The 19,965-nt window shown below is 43.2% G+C and overlaps 1 protein-coding gene and 1 pseudogene across 2 annotated transcripts; both read right to left on the bottom strand.

Moving 5' to 3' along the window:
- Positions 1 to 1,214: 1,214 nt before the first annotated feature.
- On the bottom strand, positions 1,215 to 6,465 carry LOC106567311 (uridine-cytidine kinase-like 1; annotated as a pseudogene). The gene is made up of 11 exons (XR_014379939.1): positions 6,404 to 6,465; positions 6,080 to 6,131; positions 5,771 to 5,894; positions 5,427 to 5,488; positions 4,927 to 5,094; positions 4,684 to 4,777; positions 4,505 to 4,570; positions 4,260 to 4,382; positions 3,957 to 4,064; positions 3,587 to 3,743; positions 1,215 to 3,439 (listed from the first exon to the last, which is right to left on the bottom strand). The product of XR_014379939.1 is annotated as a uridine-cytidine kinase-like 1 (transcript).
- Positions 6,466 to 11,901: 5,436 nt separating this feature from the next.
- LOC106567225 (sterile alpha motif domain-containing protein 10) lies at positions 11,902 to 18,490 on the bottom strand. The gene is made up of 5 exons (XM_014136259.3): positions 17,774 to 18,490; positions 15,155 to 15,333; positions 12,971 to 13,139; positions 12,550 to 12,690; positions 11,902 to 12,456 (listed from the first exon to the last, which is right to left on the bottom strand). The coding sequence occupies exons 1-5, from the start codon at positions 17,784 to 17,786 to the stop codon at positions 12,431 to 12,433; spliced, it is 528 nt and encodes a 175-aa protein (XP_013991734.2). The 5' UTR covers positions 17,787 to 18,490; the 3' UTR covers positions 11,902 to 12,430.
- Positions 18,491 to 19,965: the final 1,475 nt, after the last annotated feature.

Below are 19,965 nucleotides of genomic sequence, written 5' to 3'. Positions count from 1 at the left end.
CCACATACGCTGCTGGTACTGTCTTATCTATCCTGCAGCGTAGTCACTTTACCACTACCTATATGTACATAGCTACCTCACTTACCCCGTACCCCTGCACATCGACTTGGTACTGGTACTCCCTGTATATAGCCATGTTATTTTTTACTTGTTATCATTATTCACTGTGTTCCTCATGTCACTGTTTCTTATTTGATATTTTATCTTTAACTCTGTATTGTTGGAAAAGGACCTGTAAGCATTTCACTTTTAGTTTACACCCGTTGTCTACGCAGCATGTGACAAACACAATTTGATTTGATCAAAGCATTGACATAGATCAAACTCGCAAATCCAACACACGGTTGCCTTTAACCCTCATTGTAGGCCAAACATATAGCAATATCAAACTGATCCTGAAACCAAAGGCAACTCTGAAAAACACTGGGATGACTAATGGAAGACAAAGATTCTGCAATAGTGCTATAGATTTATCACAGGAAAACATGATTTAATTGGCTATTAAGGCATTGAGAAAGTCAGATTCTTTCAAGTAGATGTATGGGGGATTGTTTCCTCACATGATAATCAGCCATTCACTTTATTCTATAATTACACTCTCATGCATTTCCCAGAGATAAATGTTCAAATTTGCCATGTCAAAATATTACACTTGATCTCCATCATAACCTAATGAGCACAACAGTATTATTTTTGCGAAACAGTAAATCATTTCTCATTGCTTTCACACACGATGCAAATGCTAAGCACATTTTTGAAAAACAGTTAACACAACTCTATAAAAGATGCAAAACTCAGTTGAGTAAATCGTGACAAAACCAAATTCTAACATTTGGTCACAGCTGATACAAATTACTCCCAGGAATGTGAACCTCTTCTGCATGTGTGCAAAACTTGTCTGCACGGTTGTTCAATCAGCAATCAGTCCTTATTCATGCATAAAAAAGGTCACCTCTGAGTTGTTTGCAAGAATGGACAAAGTTAGAGGCCGAGGGCAAAGACAAAGGAGGGGTAGAGGGGTCCGTAATGGAAGATTGTTCAGCTCTCTCAATTAAAATGAAATGTTTTAAAATAAAGTCTTTGTTTCTGGATATTCATGCTCTTGAGTGGCATTCCTTTTTTATTTATTCGTATTTTTTATATCTATTTTTTAATTTTGTAAAGATGTTTGAGTGTAATGATCGTCGTAAGGAGGAGACCAAGGTGCAGTGTGGTAAGTGCTCATGTTTACTTTTATTTAACTCAGAACACTAAACAAAATAACGCAAAGGAAAACAAATGTTACGTTATGCAGGCTTACACTGAGCTGTACAAAAACAAGATCCCACAACTGAAGGTGGGAAAAAGGGCTGCCTAAGTATGATTCCCAATCAGAGACAACGATAGACAGCTGCCTCTGATTAGGAACCATACTCGGCCAAACACAAAGAAATATATGACATAGAATGCCCACCCCATGTCACACCCTGACCTAACCAAACAGAGAGAAACGGCTCTCTCAGGTCAGGGCGTGACATTGAGTGACATTCCTTTTTTATTTATTTTTTTATCTATTTTTTAATTTTGTAAAAATGTTTGAGTGACATTCTTTCTGCATTCATCATCTTTGGTAAAATCATTTTAGGAAAAAAAGAATACAGCCTATGCTGTGATTATGTTTTGCTGTCTTTTATAATTATAGTATCAACAAAGGGCAGGGTTAACCCTGTTAGACAATATTGAGAGTTGTAGGTAGTATTTATTGGGCCATTGTGCAACGATTGATTGAAATAACTTTTCATTAGATAACAAGTTGTATGTTTTGATGGAGGTAGTTGATTTGGCGTAATGTATTTCATGTTTTGAGAGCCTTAATGCATTTTGCTAATTAAATGTGTCATTTTGGCCAACCTGTTTTGGGCTGCGTGGTAATTATTTTGAAAAAGTGAAATCTGTTTAGACAAATGTGCTCAAGCAAGAAACTGTAATCTTAAAATGAATGAAAAAGCTTTTTTGTTTATCTTTGAGTGTGTTTATTTTGTGTATCCTTATAACCTCCTACAGTCTATACATCTCAATGTGTGTGAGTATCCTTGTTTATGTGTGTGTGTGTGTGTGTGTCTGACTAGCTGTAGAACAAAATAGGTCACCCTTAAAACAAAAAGCTTGCAGTCAACATCGCAACTGTCTGCTGAATTTTCATTGGTGGGCTTGTCTCCATAGTAACAGGTTAACCTTGAGGCAGTAGTCACATGGGCAGGCTGGGTCTTGTGCTGTCTTGGAGAATACAGCATGACATCCATGATCACAGTCACCCACTCTGGAAGGGTTATCACAGAGAAAAAGAGATTCCCCCAAAACAGTGTTCTCTCATGACTAAATGTAGGCTATGCTTGTCAATCATAGAGGCAAAGATAAAATACATTCAACACTCATACATGTGTGTATACTATGTTAGGTAAAAATGAATACAATAAACGTGATGTACAAATGGATGTCACATCCCTTAAAAAACGGGGTAAGAAAGATACAAAGATATCTAATATTTGGTATTTAGCATCAGGACATGTCATGATCTCTTTGTTCAGGTGAAGAGCATCCTCAACAAATTTCTAGTGACTGTTTTCGAACATCTCTATCATGGGTGGAGAGGATTCAATGCCATTTCCACTCACTACCTTTCAAATTTCAAAACCTTTTCAAATACTTGAAAATAATGGGCAATTTCCCTGTACATGATTTGTCAATTCACTCAATGAAATGAGTTGAATGAAATGCACCAATTACAGGCCGTCATATGGTTTCTAGTGTACTTTGAGTATCTGGGAGCACACGCAACATGGCAACACAGCAACTATAATTGAACAATGCTCCCCCCTACAGGCTACAAAGCTTCTCTACCTAATAAAACATACATAAACTTTCAATAATGTTATATTTAATATACTATTGCCAATTATCATCTGACAATAAAAAACAAATAGCTAGGTGATTTCAAGATAGTGTATTGAGAGGGGATGAAACTGATTCAGTTTCATGTAGCACCATATACATTATTAACATTAGCTTACTTGAGCAGTAAAGAACTGAAAAATCCAACTGTATAAATAGAATAATGACCCATTAAAATCTAATATAAACCATATAATAGAATACAACATGTATTGTTGTATATACATTTGAGTATTGACTTGTTTATAGAGAACCTTTGTTGGGTCCATCTACTGTATAGCAGCTTAATGGAATGTGACTGGTGTTGCCAGGAAGTCCTGCCCTTAACTAGCCTTGTTAAACCAGCCTGATCTGGCAAGCACACAGTCTGGTTTCACAAGGCTAGTCTTTAACCTTGTGTTTCACAGAATCAAGTTCTTTGTATGTTGTTTCGGTCACTCCTGTTCCTCATCATAATTCCAGCCTGATGTTCCACGATCTGTCCCAAAGTAGCGGTCCCCAAAGTCCCCTGTATCAACAGAACACACAGATACAAAGTTTGAGTTGTATGACACAGAGTTAACTTACATTACACAGAGTACAGAATACGTACATCACTGACTTCCACCACTGTCCATAACACATAACCGGAGTGCTACAGCAGAGCCAAACCCACCAATCCCAGAAATGACTTGGAGGAAGTCATCAACACCCTTGTCCACAGCGGTGGTGATGATTTTGACCTTGGGGAAGGCGTAGGCCACCGAGTGCACCCCCAACCCTGCCATCAGCAGAGAGACCAACGCTATCTTCTCCTCCTGCACCTCGTGGTCCTGCACAGATACATCACAACACTCATTTAACACAACACACAATCAATGCTATGCCATCTTTTTAAAACCCAGCCATTTAGTATGGTGGGTAATGGGGGTTACTTCCATAGAAACAGAAATACTAATTATAATTCTATGGTTACTATAATGATTAATCATGAAGTGGGGGGACTATCAGTTATTATGGGATAGGGATGTCAATTGCTACTTTACCAGTAGGGCTCTCACAGCCATCGTGGTTGCAGCACCTGTAGACACAGTGCTGTCCATTAGAATGACATGTTCCTCACTGATGTCTTTGGGCAGACGCAGGTAATGCAGCTGGAAAGGGATGGGCAGAGAGAGGAGGAAGGAGAAACAGGGTTACCACGGAGATATGATCAGGAGGTGGAGGAGGCAGATCTGGTTACTAAGGAGACACCCAGTGAGGTGGATATAAGTGTGACTATTCTAAACAAGACCACTTCTCTCTTCAGCCAATAAAGATCTATTCTATTCTGTTACATTCTAAAGTACATCTGGTTCTCCTGAATCCAGGTTGGTCTGGATGAGGATCTTGCCGATAAGGACATCCTTACACACCACCCTCAGGGAAGACTCCATGGTCTCCCCTGCCCGCAGGATGGACACACCAGTGATCTGGACGGAGGAGGATCCAGCTTCAGCATGGTTACAAACAAACTCTGCACTATTAGAAAGGAACACCAAACACACACAGTGGAGCAAAATAGGAGTATTACCAATGACTGTATAGTACCCACCCCTTATCCACTGAGGCTTCTCTTCCCCTCATACTCATGGCCCTGTGGGGTCTGTATCGTTCTGGGCTGTGGCATGATACAATAGGGATAAAGTCAGTTGCATTATGTCAAATCACTATCAAACCAAATATCATATTACAATTAAATACACTATAATATGGTGAAAAATGTCCACATACCTGAGAGGGCAGGAATGTTAGAGCATGTTCAATAAGGAGGCGCAACAACCTCTTGGAGTAGAAGATGAACTTTTCTCGACTGGTCTCCTGATTCCTGGATTACACAAATGAGTTGGAGAGGAGAATGAGAAAAGACCTGAATGCCTCTCATTGCTAAGCTCTATGACCCGGCAAATACCGTCTGGAAGACAGAAGTGTCTGTGGACGTCAGTTTGGCTCTAGACCCATAGACTGTGATCTGACCTGATGATGGTATGCAGGCCTTTGACCTGGGGCGTACTCTCCAACACTGTGTGTCTGGGGGAGGGGCTGAGTCTGCTGGGCCGAGGCCAGGACTGCCCTGGATGAAACAACACAAAGGAGAATACATTTGAATAGGTGACAATGACAATAGACTGTTCTGCTCTCCCACTAGTTCTTCAGTAAAAGTCAACCATGTAGTCACACTGAGACACCTGGTGGGGGTTATTGTGAATAACACCAGGAAGAGAGGCGTGAAACGAGGGAGGAGCTGTTGGAGATGTGTACGCCTACCTGACACTGAGCTCGAGCTGCACAAAGAGAGAGAGAGAAATAGATAGAGAGCGGGAATGTAGTAAAGGGTGAAAGAAACAGAAAGAAAGAGAGAAAGAGGCAAAGAGATGTCAGCCACTCATCCCTTCACTATGCCTCTACAGACACTTCAGCATTCTGCCACTGTGTGGCGCCATCTTCTCATGCACAGTGTTCTGTGGCTCACTCACCTCCTCCATCTGCTTGTGAACATGTTGGACTATCAGGTAAATGGCCACCATGTTACCACTAACTGGCAGAGGTACACGTTCAACATATTTTCACTTGGAAACAACATATTTTCACTTGGAAAAAACATATTTTCATTTGGCCAGAAACATTTCGCTAGCTCATATTTTAACATTATAAAATATCTGCACAGAAGATTTGCTACGAAATAATAGTATATCTGCAGGATAAATATGCCGTCATATGGGTATTAGCTCCTAATGGCTAACAAATATTAAATAGAGACGGGAAGATCCCAAAATATTGCACTTTTGACATTTCTAATGGTCAGTGCTAAATCACTCACCTCGTGGCACAACGATGTCTGCCAGCTGAATGTAGGGTTCGATGTACTGCTCAAGCGCAGGCTTCACAAACTTGTTGTACTGCTTGATGACCCCCTCGATGTCCCGCCGCGCTCTGTGATGTCCCTGCGCAGCCGACGTACGAGCCGGATGTCTGAGTCAGTGTCCACCAAGATCTTCATGTCTAGGAGCTGGAGACAGACAGCGCAACAATAGAGCACTATGTTCCTGTACCTTGCAGTCACAGAGGACTCAACTGATTCAGTGAAGAGATCAGAAACCCTAAACATGTGATGATCATTCAGCCTTACCTCCAAAAGCTCTTTGTCTGCAAAGGACATGATCCCCTCAAAGATGACCACACTGGCACCATACACAGTTTTCTAAAGAGGGGAGAGACAGAGACAACAGAAATGCTCAGAACTGCAACAGCTCTGAGCATAGATAGATCCTCCATTTCCCTGCACCTCTCATCATCAGCATGTCTCAACTGACATGGTATGGGACAACACCCTCAACACACACACAGGCAAAATTAATTCCACAGCCCTGTCTGTGGTTGCTCAGTGTTCAAACAGACAGATAGCATACAATCCAATAAGCATGGACAACACTGAGTAAACAGACACACTTACCTTCGGGCCCTCATGGACCAGCAGCCTGAGATTCTGGCGCCAGTGTACGCAGGCAGAGTCATATTTGCCTTGGACAGGGACGGCTGGCTGTCCGCCAGCTCAGGCCCAACCGGTACAGTACTCACACAGTAGCACTCACACAGGCTAACGCTTGCTGAGTAGTTAAAGTTAACCCCCACAAAAACACAGGTACAATCCACCTGACACACTTTACATTGAGACACAACCTCTGGATGTCTCTTCAGACCTTTGTCGCAATTGTACCCACTGAATCCAGCCTCTCTCTAAGTTTCCGCTACGTACTCTCCTTTCCTCTTCTCAGATCTCTTCCGTCATCTCAGCTCAGAGGGAAGAAAGGAAAATGTCACCTTTTCTCTCCTTTTAGCCCTACTTTTTGGCCACCTGCCCCCCCTCCTCTGTAGTCTGAGTGTGTTTACGAGGACCACAGAGTTGCTTGGCTGCTCTTCATCTTCAAGTTCATAGTCTCGAGTGAGCCAGACCTCAACATGGTATTAGAATTGCTGGAGCAAGTCGAGGCTAATGTGTGCAACGCTCCAAGAAGGGCAGGCAGGAGGCAGGCAGGAGGCAGGCATAGTACTGCAAGGCAAGTGTTTGTCTGATTATCATGTTTATCAGCATCTTTCTTGCACAATGCCAGGGCACTGCATTTCATTCAGCATGTGTCCATTGTGGCATGTGGCAATTGATGTTACTTAATTTCTTACCATTCTCTACCTAGTTATTGTAATGCATAAAACTACATACACCCAAATGCTACAATTTCAACAGATACATATTGACAGCAGAGCAGAGCAATGCAATAAATAGTATGTCATTATGTTATGTGGTAGATATAAGGCAGATGTCCATTAGACGGATCCTATTACGCGTCTGCTTGGTGACGGAGACTTTATTGGCAACGACATCACAGGCGCATTAAAATGGTAATTGGTTAATGATCAAACTTGATACCTGATTCAGTAACCACCTGGTAATTTAATCAAATGTGCAATGCTTCAAACATTATTTTATATAGCCAACCTTGACTGTGTGTTACGCGCAGGTGGGCATTTGTATCAATTTAACAAACCCACTGCGCTCGGGGAGGTCAAATTATGCCGTAGTAGAAGGACGCATATGCTGCTGTGGTTAGCAAATAGTAATATAATTTAGTATTATTCTAAACCTCAGTTGATTTAAAGGATAGTATGAAATACTCTATGGTGCAAGAAGCTGTACCTGTCCGAGCAGAATGACATTTTCTTTCCGCTGCACTTCGTTTCGCACAGCATCTCGTCCTCCTCGGTACCGGCCAGACAGGGATACTTTTTTTATGAGCATGGCCTTATTTCTATTACAGCATATTGAATGACTATCATTCATATTTCATTCACCCCAGTGTTACGAACCGGCTCAGAGTTCGTAACAAAAGGAAGACAACGTGGAGACAAGGAATATCAAAATATATATTTATTAACTAAAGTAACTAAAAACAATGAACAATGGTGTGTGTAATCAGTAGTGTAAGTGAGTGTTTTGCATGCCTGAATGTAATAGTGCAGGGTGTTGAAGGGTGCCAAAGCAAATAACCAAAAACCCACAAAACTACCACAACAGAAATCAACAAAAGTGTCTGCATGGAGAGAGTCTTTCCAATGACTGTGGAAGAGGTCTATTTATCCTGGGACACACCCGGGCCCAGGCTGGGGAGCCTCCAGCGACGCTCCCCAGCCTGGAGCCTCCAGCGACGCTCCTCAGCCCGGAGCCTCCAGCGACGCTCCTCAGCCCGGAGCCTCCAGCGACGCTCCTCAGCCCGGAGCATTCAGCGACGCTCCTCAGCCCGGAGCATTCAGCGACGCTCCCCAGGCAGGAGCCACCAGCGATGCTCCTCAGCCCGGAGTCTCCAGCGACGCTCTCCAGTCAGGAGCCTCCAACGACGCCTCTCAGCCCGGGGCCTCCGGCGACGCCTCCCAGTCCGGGGCCTTCAGCTGTGGTCTGCAGCCAAGAGCCTTCTGCGGTGGTCTGCAGCCCAGAGTCTTCTGAACGGGAGCTACGCCCAGAGCCAGAGCCACCTCCGTAGTGGGAGGATTGGCGACGGGGGGGTGTAGCACAGGAACCGTCGTTGACGGTGGCCACCCTCCCTTCCTTCCCTTTAGGTTTGGGGTTGTTTTTGTGTTTTTTTTTAGGTTTTGAGGTGCAGTCGGGGTCTGGGGGGGGGGGGGGGGGGTACTGTCACGTCCTGACCAGTAAAGGCGTCATTTGTAATTGTAGAAAGGTCAGGGCGTGGCAGGGGGTGTTTGTTTTGTGTGTTTTGGTTCTAGGGGATTTTGGTTCTAGTTTTCTATTTCTATGTTTCATTTTCCATGTTTGGCCGAGTATGGTTTCCAATCAGAGGCAGGTGTTTTTCTTTGGGTTTTGTGGGTGGTTGTTTCCTGTATAGTCTGAGAACCTTACGGAACTGTTGATTGTCGGTTTGTTATTTTTGTTTAAGTGTTCACTTAATTACGATAATAAAAGAAGATGAGCACTATACCCGGTGCACCTTGGTCTGTTCACTACGACGAATATGACAGCGGGGCTTTACCTAGCAAAGACTTATAGATGACCTGGAGCCAGTGGGTTTGGCGACGAATATGAAGCGAGGGCCAGCCAACGAGAGCATACAGGTCACAGTGGTGGGTAGTATATGGGGCTTTGGTGACAAAACGGATGGCACTGTAATAGACTGCATCCAATTTGCTGAGTAGGGTGTTGGAGGCTATTTTGTAAATGACATCGCTGAAGTCAAGGATCGGTGGGATAGTCAGTTTTATGAGAGTATGTTTGGCAGCATGAGTGAAGGATGCTTTGTTGCGAAATAGGAAGCCGATTCTAAATTTAATTTTGGATTGGAGATGCTTAATACGAGTCTGGAAGGAGAGTTTACAGCCTAACCAGACACCTAGGTATTTGTAGTTGTCCACATATTCTAAGTCAGAACCGTCCAGAGTAGTGATGCTCTGCAGGCGGGCAGGTGCGGGCAGCGATCGGTTGAAGAGCATGCATTTAGTTTTACTTGCATTTAAGAGCAGTTGGAGGCCACAGAAGGAGAGTTGTATGGCATTGAAGCTCGTCTGGAGGTTAGTTAACACAGTGTCCAAAGAAGGGCCAGAAGTATACAGAATGGTGTCGTCTGCGTAGAGGTGGATCAGAGAATCACCAGCAGCAAGAGTGACATCATTGATGTATACAGAGAAAAGAGTCGGCCCGAGAATTGAACCCTGTGGCATCCCCATAGAGACTGCCAGAGGTCTGGATAACAGGCCCTCCGATTTGACACACTGAACTCTATCTGAGAAGTAGTTGGTGAACCAGGCGAGGCAGTCATTTGAGAAACCAAGGCTGTTGAGTCTGCCGATAAGAATGTGGTGATTGACAGAGTCGAAAGCCTTAGCCAGGTCGATGAATATGGCTGCACAGTATTGTCTTTTGTCGATGGTGGTTATGATATAGTTTAGGACCTTGAGTGTGGCCGAGGTGCACCCATGACCAGCTCGGAAACCAGTTTGCATAGCGGAGAAGGTACAGTGGGATTCGAAATGGTCGGTGATCTGTTTGTTAACTTGGTTTTCGAAGACCTTAGAAAGACAGGTTAGGATAGATATATATGTCTGTAACAGTTTGGGTCTAGAGTGTCTCCCCCTTTGAAGAGGGGGATGACCGCAGCAGCTTTCCAATCTTTGGGGATCTCAGACGATACGAAAGAGAGATTGAACAGGCTAGTAATAGGGGTTGCAACAATTGCAGCGGATAATTTTAGAAAGAGAGGGTCCAGATTGTCTAGCCCAGCTGATTTGTCAGGGTTCAGATTTTGCAGCTCTTTCAGAACATCAGCTATCTGGATTTGGGTGATGTAACATCGATAGGTTTAGTTTACTACATGATTTTCAAATTTTCCCTATAGCCATCATGAGGTTGCTTCAACCTAGCCTTTGAATTAAAGTTTACAATGTAGGTGCACAGGTCAAGAAAACATTTTGAGTAATCAGTCACACATTCAATACCGCCTTGCACACTCTTGCTTGCATCTAGCTGATGGGTTATCATTAGTCCAACAGTTGCAAACAAACATTTCTATTGGACAATTCAGGTATGTTTATCCTCATTTAGTTCACTTTGCTTCAGTTTACGAAACGTTTTTCAACAGAATCGACGGAATGAATACACCCCTGATCACATGCAAACACGGTTCACCTTATTTTATTTAACCTTTATTTAACTAGGCAAGTCAGTTAAGAACGATTTCTTATTTACAATGATGGCCTACCTCGGCCAAACCCAGATGATGCTGGGCCAATTGAGCGACACCCTATGGGACTCCCAATCACGGCTGGATGTGATACAGCCTGGATAGCAGCCACATACCAATAGCATGATCATTTTTCTCGTTGGAAAGGATTTTTCATCCTGGTCACAGACAGCTGATGTGTTGTGCACTGAAGTCCACAAGCAAAGGAAAAGGTGAGAGGAGGAGAGCATGTAGCTGCGAGAAGGAATTATACAAGCCAAACCTTTATATCATATCCACTAACCGTTACACACAGCCTACCTCGTTGTGATCATATTAGCTAACGTCATAGCCAACATAGCTACTAGAACTAACGTGTTAGTAAACCCACTACAATCATGCAGTACAGTGTACAGTCAGAAAGCAGTTTCACTGTCGGACCCCGGTGGCAATAAATTAATAAAACCAATAGCCTTGACTTGGAAGGGTTCCAGTGTTAGCTAGCTGGCTATGGCTATCCAACATAGCATCCCTTTCTCTTTGAGCCGGGTGTTTGAGTAGGCTAAACTATATTCACTAAGTGAAAGTGAAAAAAAACCCCACTGAAATATAGCTTTCTTGCTTCTCCTTCATTTTTAAAGAAATGTATTTGTTCTAAACTGTTTAACTATTGTCTTTATCTTTGAGTTAACTGCTTACATTTTATACACTGCAGTGCTTGCTAGCTGTAGCTTTCAGTACTAGATTTATTTGATCCTTTGATTGGGTGGACAACATGTCACTTCATACTGCAAGAGCTCTGATAGGTTGGAGGACATCCTAAGGAAGTTGTCATAATTACTGTGTAAGTCTATGAAAGGGGGTGAGAACCATGAGCCTCCTAGTTTTTTTTTATTGAAGTCAATGTACCTGGAGGAGGATGGAAACTAGCTGTCCTCTGGCTACACCATGGTGCTAACCTACAGAATGCTGTTGAGGCTACTGTAGAATATTGCAAACCAGTGTGTTTTAATTATTTGGTGGCGTGAATAGATTTAGTATAGTTTTATCTAAAAAGGATAACTTTCATGTTTCACTATTTGTATTTATGAAATTCACTGAGGATGGATGGTCCTTCCCTTCCTCCTCTCGAGGTTCCACCACTGGCATTCAGTAGGGATACTGTCATCTTAGATGAGGATAGTGGGTAATGTAGTTTACCTCCACAGTCAGATGATACACCAAAACCATGTAAACCAATGTAAAATACATTTTATTTGTCAGAAATAAGGAGCCTTTTCCCAAAAATGCATCTCACAAAAATCTTTTCAAATAAACCCATTTGAAAATCCAGATTAGAGTGTATTCACAATTAGACACTGGATCTATAGCATACTTCTAAAGAAACAGTGAGACAAAAAGGAATCATTCACAACCTTGCAACTGTTAGGGTAAAACATAGAATAACATACAAATGGGCTACAAGACACAACCAATCCTGACAGAGTCTATAATCATGATTATAGACTTCAGTCCAGACAGATTTGGTTGATGGAAAACAGATACCCACATTTGTAAACTTGGGGCTGTGCTCTATTGATTGTCCCATCCAAGTTTGATGCTGCATGTGATCATCCCATGTGTCCTCTTTAAAGTTCATGGTTTCCATGTGGTTCATATGAATTCTGACCATTATACAGTAGTCTCCCTGCATGCACACCGTTGAATACATTTTTCCAGTGTTCAGTGTAAACAGCCCAGTTAGGAAAATAATATCCATGTTACGACAGGTTCCCAAAAGAGCCACCTAGGAAAATAAAATATGAGGGGGAAAAAACAGTAACTGTTAGAACTGCATCCAAACTTAACACAGTACAAATAAAATAAAATCAGTTTTCACCTCTGCTAAGGAGCTGCAAATGACGTTCCTCCTCTTGCACCTGCAGTTGAAGCACCTGATGTAGGAGCTCCTGCCTCAGCAACTCCTGCACCAAGCCCATCCTCTCCAACTTATCTCCATTCAGACGCAACAGAGCACGGCCTGACACGGAGCAGAGAGAGGAGGCTGCCATTAAAAGCTTAGTAATTCACTCATCCACACCCGCTGTATTGTGTATTTTACTTGCATTTTAATATTATGAATTATGTTTTTTGTGTGCTAGTGCAGTAGATGATACCTGTGATGGCATGAAGGGTAAATCCCAGCAAGCCTATTGATTCAACTGACACTACTCTGCCAGCCACTCACGTCAACTGTATTCCACTCTCATTTTAGGACTGTAAATGATGATTTGTGCTAGTGTACTTTTCCTGGTTGATACCTGTGATGGCGTGATGAGAGAAGGCTTCTACGTAGGTCAGGTAGTTGTGAGGACAGTGTTTCTTCAACCATCGGCAGACGTCCTGCTGAGTCCATAACACCACAGGTTGGATCAGACTGGACTGGGTGGGGCTGGTGTGGTAGATTCCATAGGAGTCACCTGAACGATGCTGAAAACATGAGCACGCACACAGAGAAAGTTTCCGTTATGGCCCACTACTGCTTGCACGCACAGTGTTTTAACCTTGAGTACCCCAAGGGATGACCACTCCAGTCAGACATAAGCACATCCATCAAGGAATCTGTTCAGACACCCAGAGGTCCTTCCTTAAATGTTAATTATGTAGGTCACCAGGGACCACTTTCATGATGTTAGCCACACAGATGTGATGCATGTCAATGCAGTTGCCAAGAATATAGTGATGTGAGTGACTTTCCTTTATTTATGGTCACATACTACTTTCTCTGCAACCACTGCACTTCTGACAAAAGCACAGACACTAAACCCATTACTAACAAGGACTATCATATAAAAAAGGTCCCCCTGCAGATCAAAGCATACCTATGAAACCTGAAGACCAGGGAGCATAGTTTTGTGAGGAATAAGCATCAGCATCAGACCAGGGTGCATGTGGGTCAGTCTTATCCAAAGACCAAATTCATTCCTTTGGAATCTGAGCAGGATGTGGGTGACGAATCAAATGAAGCCTTTGATCATTCATTCACTTAAAAAAAAAAAAAAATCTATGAATGCAGTGTTCCCTCCTCTGCTCTGATCTTCTCCAGAGTAGAGCAGCCCCACGTAAAGTTCAAAAGGTTGGAACGCAACATGCTAGTGCTAGCCCCCGCCCTCCCTGCATTTTTTAGCACAGACATTCATGATACAAAATTCTGTAACATATTGCAGTGATCGTGAAAGACACAGAATGAAGCCTATGCATGCATACATGCAAGGGGACTGAAAAACGGTAGCAAAAAAACGATGTACCTCTGTCATCAACCCAAATTTGCAGGGTACTCGGAAACCCCAATGTACAGGTGAGAATCTTTCATAAATTGGTCAACAACCAGGCATGTCAAAATTGCAATAGCAGGATTTAAAAGTAAATTTAGAACACAAAAGGTGCACTGTGCTGTAATACCACATGAAGGAGATACCATATTATATCAGATACCATTCATTGAAATAGCTAGACATGCTTTGTTAGAAAACATATCCGTAAAAGCACATACTGTAAGGTTCACGACAGCCATTAGATTTCATACAGTATATTTAAACAATAAGAGGGTGTAGTATATGGCCAATATACCACAGCTAAGGGCTGTTCTTAGGCACAACGCATCACAGAGTGCCTAGATACAGCCATTAGCCATGGTATATTGGCCACATACCACAAACCCCTGAGGTGCCTTATTGCTATTATAAACTGGTTACTAAAGTAATTAGAGCAGCAAAAGTAAATGTTTTGTCATACCCATGGTATACGGTCTCATATACCACGGCTGTCAGCCAATCAGTATTCAGGGCTGGAACCACCCAGTTTATAATGCCCCTTTAAGCTCTTAGTCCACAGACAAGTGCTGGTGCTTCTGCACATAGGAAGGCCAGCAGTCCTATTTAAATCCATTCTAAAATGCTGGACCGGCTGAGTGCTTCATAGCCCTCTGGGTTAACAGCATCTTCCATTCTCCACAAACAAAGTGCTGCTCATGTGGGAACAATGGATGGTCACCAGATAGCGCATTGCATTTGTCAGATTCTAATTGAAATATTTTTTCTTTGTGAAGAGAGAAGCCTTTATGTTGGTATATGACAGAAGGCTAGAGAGAAGCTTACATACTGTACACATCAATTAATAATGGAAAACAAAGGCTTTCTTTGACTGATCTGAGATGAATGAAAACCTAGGAAGCTCTTTCCTTTTCTTATTTGCATCTAGAATAGACCTACAATGATGAGAGATGGGGTGGATGACGAGAAGCAGATAAAGCACAAAAAGGCATCCATTATCATCATGGCTGAAAAGCAATACAGAAATGGGGTAACATGGATTTCCCTACACCCCCAATAGCATCTGCTAAATATGTGTACGCAACCAATACAATTTGATTTTGCATCTGATCTGTGATCATGATATGATATGCAGAAAAATCACAGAGATCCAGAGTAGTTGAGGTACTCTACCTGGTAGCTTTCTGTCCCAGGCTGTTGGAGCAGCTTCACTGTCCGGCCCCCTGCTGTTTTCTGACCACGCCCGTCATGCCAGGTCGGGTTCCCTCCCGTCTGTCGACTCAGGTGCTTGAAGTCCTCAGGCAGTGCCCTATACTCCACAGCAGGCCGGCAGAAACTGAAACTGGAGGCTGCTAGAAGATAAGAAGCGAGAGAGAAATGATTTGAGTGAACAGTGCTAGTAGCCAATACACAAGCTTGTGGTTCTTACTTGAAACACCCTCAACATCTGTAATTTGCCCTAAAAAGGCATGTGAGATCTGGAAAAATATCCTTGGGTTGGGGAGTAACTGATTACATGAAGAAGAAAAAAACTAATCAGTTACGTTACCAGCCAAAATCGAATGCCTTTTAAGAGTAAGTAATCCAAAAGTAACCAGATTACATTACTGAGTTTGGGTAATCCAAACGTTACGTTAATGATTACAATTTGACAGGTAACTAGTAACAGATTACATTTAGAAAGTAACCTACCCAACCCTGCGTGTACCAAAGGACTACAATGGGTGCCTTCTCATTGAGAGATGATCTCAGCCATCATTACTAGGTGTTTCTCCAGGCAGCCCAGGCACGTGTTATAATAACTGAGCCAGTAAACTGAGTCGTTACAAGCTGTTGTTCAAAGGGATTTCTACTTTTACCCAGATAGCTCCCAGGTAATTATGGGAACGTCATATGACTGACTACTGCATAGAAATCATATAGGACGTATATACAACAGATGTGCCATTCGCTCATCATTATGGTAAGTTACTGGCAGACACACACCCTATCCCACTCTGCAGGCAGCAGGTGTCTCTTCAGTACCATAATGAAGGGAAAAGGTGCTAGCTAGAGTAAACACATCATTACTGAAACCGGACCTGGCAACCAGCCACAGGTCATTACTGATTCTGTGCCAGATTGGGTTGATTTTCTGGCTGTGTTGGAGGCAATGTTTTGAGCAGAGTGTGTGTCAGAGCGTGCGCATGTGTGAGTGCATGTGCGTGATGCTCATTAAAATGTCTCTCCTCTAATTGACACCGAAGGTTTAATTGAAATGAGGACAGAATAAGAGACAGAGGAGATGAAAGGGTGCGTTTTTTGGTTCCCTGCTTGTACCCCTCCTCTGCATCATTCAGCATCCCCCTTATCCCAGACCCCCAACAGAGCTGGGCTCTGCAAAGGCAGCTCTTGTTATCAACCCAAGCCATACCAATGTCACTGGTGAAGAACATTGCCATAATGAACACAACCCTTTTATATCAAACCTCTTCAGCATGGAGCATGTGTGTATGTCTTCATAAGACACTTAGTCACTTTAATAATAGGCCTATAGGCCTGTAAAGGCTGTTAATGTGAAGTGGAAACGTCTAAACGTAACGACTCTGCCGCGAAGTGGTAAGCCATACAAGCTCACAGAACACAAGCTCACAAAATCATCTGTCCTTGGTTTCAACACTCATTACAGAGTTCCAAACTGCCTCTGGAAGCAACAACAGCACAATAACTGTTCATGGGGAGCTTCATGAAATGGGTTTCAATGGCCGAGCTGCCGCACAAAAGCCTAAGATCACCATGTACAATGCCAAGCGTCAGCTGGAGTGGTGTAAACCTCGCAGACATTGGACTCTGGAGCAGTGGAAATGCGTTCTCTGGAGTGATAAATCATTCTTCACCATCTTTCCGTCCGACGGACGAATCTGGGTTTTGGCAGACGCCAGGAGAACGCTACCTGCCCCAGTGCATAATGCCAACTGTAACATTTTGTGGAGGAGGAATACTGGTCTGTAGCTGTTTTTCATGGTTCGGGCTAGTTCCTTAGTTCGAATTAAGGGAGATCTTAACAGTACAGCATACAATTACAGTCTAGACGATTCTGTGCTTCCAACTTTTGTGGCAACAGTTTGGAGAAGGCCCTTTCCTGTTTCAGCATGACAATGCCCCCACGCACAAAGTGAGGTTCATACAGAAATGGTTTGTCGAGATCGGTGTGGAAGAGCTTGACTGGCCTGCACAGAGCCATGACCTCAACCCCATCGAACACCTTTGGGATGAATTGGAACACAGACTGCGTGCCCAACCTCACTAATGCTCTAATGGAAGAATGTCCCCAAAGCAATGTTCCAACATCTAGTGGACATGATTTTGGAATGAGATGTTCAACGAGCAGGTGTCCACATACTTTTGGCCATGTCATGTATTTCCACAACTAAGAAATTATGCTACTTAGAAAATGTACCTAATGTAATTCGATTTCACTTAAAGACAGTCATAAGTGATCAAAATAGGCTACTACTGGAAAGAAATGGACTATGGTCAGTGGTCACTGTCACCCTAAAGTCGCTGTCCATTTCAGCACCACAAGGTCTGAACAGCGGTGTCTTATTGGGCTACAAAATTCCAACTGAATGCTGAAGCCTAAGTAAATAAGATAGAAAACCGGTCAGGCAAATTCAGCAAAACTTATGTACACTTGTTTAGCTTAGCCTGCACACCAAATAGCCTGTAGTTAATAGGCCTAGTTACCGACAAAAAGAAGATGGGAGATGATATTTGACATGTCCGCATGCAAAACTATTGGATCTCTATTACCGTCCACAGCCATGGCGTGTCTCCTTTCCTTTCCCGTGAATGCACTAGTAAAAGTATACCATCCTCTCCGGTAACCGCTGACTGACCGGTAATCCCCCGTTTGCGTTCTCCTCACCTCTCCGTTCTGCTACAGCATAGTCCTTTCCGCCAAACTTGACAGTACGGACAACCAATTATAGCCTACTTGAACTGCAGAAGCGCAAGTTAGCTCCTCTTTACCGTCGCACAGGTGCCACTGCCAGTGAACAACTATATCGTGAGTTCCCCGGTTATATGCAGTGGTGAGGTGAGGAATAACCACATGGTACAGGCTACCAACTGCCTAAATTGACACGAAGCATGACTGTAGCCTAAGTAAAAAAAAAAGTTTAAAAACATCCATAATAGGGATGCGCTCTTGAGCAACCTCTAATCAGATGGTGCTGCTCATAGTGTTTTGTCCCGGGTGACGTTATGTCTCTTTCGATGCGGAATGTCCCAATGAAGTTGGCTGACTGGTTCTGTCAGTGCGGAACTATATGCGTGAGGTTTATCTAGTCGTGAGAATCAGGCGCACTGCTTTTTCTCAAGAGCCAGAATGAGCTGACTCAAAGTGCTGCCAGGAGCCCTGTAATTAGCGCAGCCAGTGGAGAGCTACTGAAAACGGGCTGATGAAAAGCCAGCCCAAGAAATAAAATCGAGAACATTCAGCATAAGGACTCCCCCTGCCCAATGGAGCCAGAGCTTGCGGGCTCCCAAGATGGCATGTTCTGTGGTGGAGCCTCAGAGCTATAAAGCCCAGGGGCATTTCTAGGATTTAAAAACATTCGGGGCTTAGCCCAAAGCCAATAGGGTGGTTCTGGGGAATCCTCCCCCTGCAAAAAATAAATAAAAATAATTTAAACAGCTAAATGCATGAATTTGGTGCATTTTGAGAACATTGCGAGACTAGATATTTCAGGTAACTTGCACCTTCCCTCCTGGCACAGCAGACACTGACAATACTCAATTACAGTAGCTATGGTGGTTCTCTCTACCACAGAACACTATCTACTCTGAAACGCATACATCCAGTGTATTGCCAAAAGCCTCCATACCTTTTAACTCCCATTTTCTATGTTGAGGTCTCTTTTGTCTACCCTCCTCTCTCATCCTGTCCTGGTTGTAAAATGGTTTTAATAGTAATTACAGACCTTTTCACCTCACCTGCAAATTCTTCGTAAACCATGTTTTACTTGTTCACGGTCTGTATTTCACCTGTTATAATTTGTGCAAATAAATTCAACTAATTAGAATCTATAGAGCAGCTTGAAGTGATACAGTCTACTGTGTGCTCAACCCGCCACTGTTCTCTCTCCATCCCTTCCGTCACTTGTCTGTTGCCGTCTGCGTCTTGTCTGTTGCCGTCTGCGTCTTGTCTGTTGCTGTCTCATGTTTGTTTGTGTCTCCTTTGTCTATCCTCTTCTGTTATGGCCTGTTTTGTTTTTCTGCTGTCTCTCTCCATCATATTCTTCTGTTGGTTACTCTGTCTTGTGTGTCTCTCCATCACGTATTCTTCTGTTCTGGTCTATGTCTTGTCTTATCTGGTGTGTCCCTCCATCATATCCTTATCTTCTGTTGCTGTCTCTGTGTCTTGTCTGGTGTCTCTTTCCATCATCTAGTCTTCTGTTGCTGTCTCTGTATCTGGTGTGTCTCTTTAGTTTTTCAATCCAAAACGGTCAAGGGGATACTAGGGTAGCTTAACTTGTTTTGGGCCGGTGTCTGGGTCACCTAAATCATCCTCATCCCTAGAAGTTGCCCCTGGCTGCTGCTGTTCTAAATGTTCCACTGGCCTGTTGTTCTCATCTGTCTTCCTCCTTGGCTCATCTGCAAGGTAGAGTTACATGTCACTAGTTCGTTTTAAAGGGCGACAGCACTTCCTGATTTGGCCTCGTTTATTTCGAGCTGTAGTAACGTTCAGCTTCAGTCTACAGCGGGGCACTGTCACAAGATACAGTATGTGATTTAGTCAGAAAAACAAACGAATCGCTTCAGTCTGAGCTAGCTAGCAACGTGGCTACACTATAAGGGGCGGCAGGTAGCCTAGTGGTTAGAGCATTGGATTTGTAACTGAAAGGTTGCAAGATCGAATCCCCAAGCTGACAAGGTAAAAATCTGCCCCAGAACAAGGCAGTTAACCCACTGTTCCTAGGCCGTCATTGAAAATAAGAATT

This window comes from Salmo salar, chromosome 13, assembly GCF_965601325.2.
Source record: "Salmo salar chromosome 13, fSalSal1, whole genome shotgun sequence".
Classification (NCBI taxonomy): Eukaryota; Metazoa; Chordata; class Actinopteri; order Salmoniformes; family Salmonidae; genus Salmo; species Salmo salar.
This window is presented reverse-complemented; position numbering and strand designations above follow the sequence as displayed.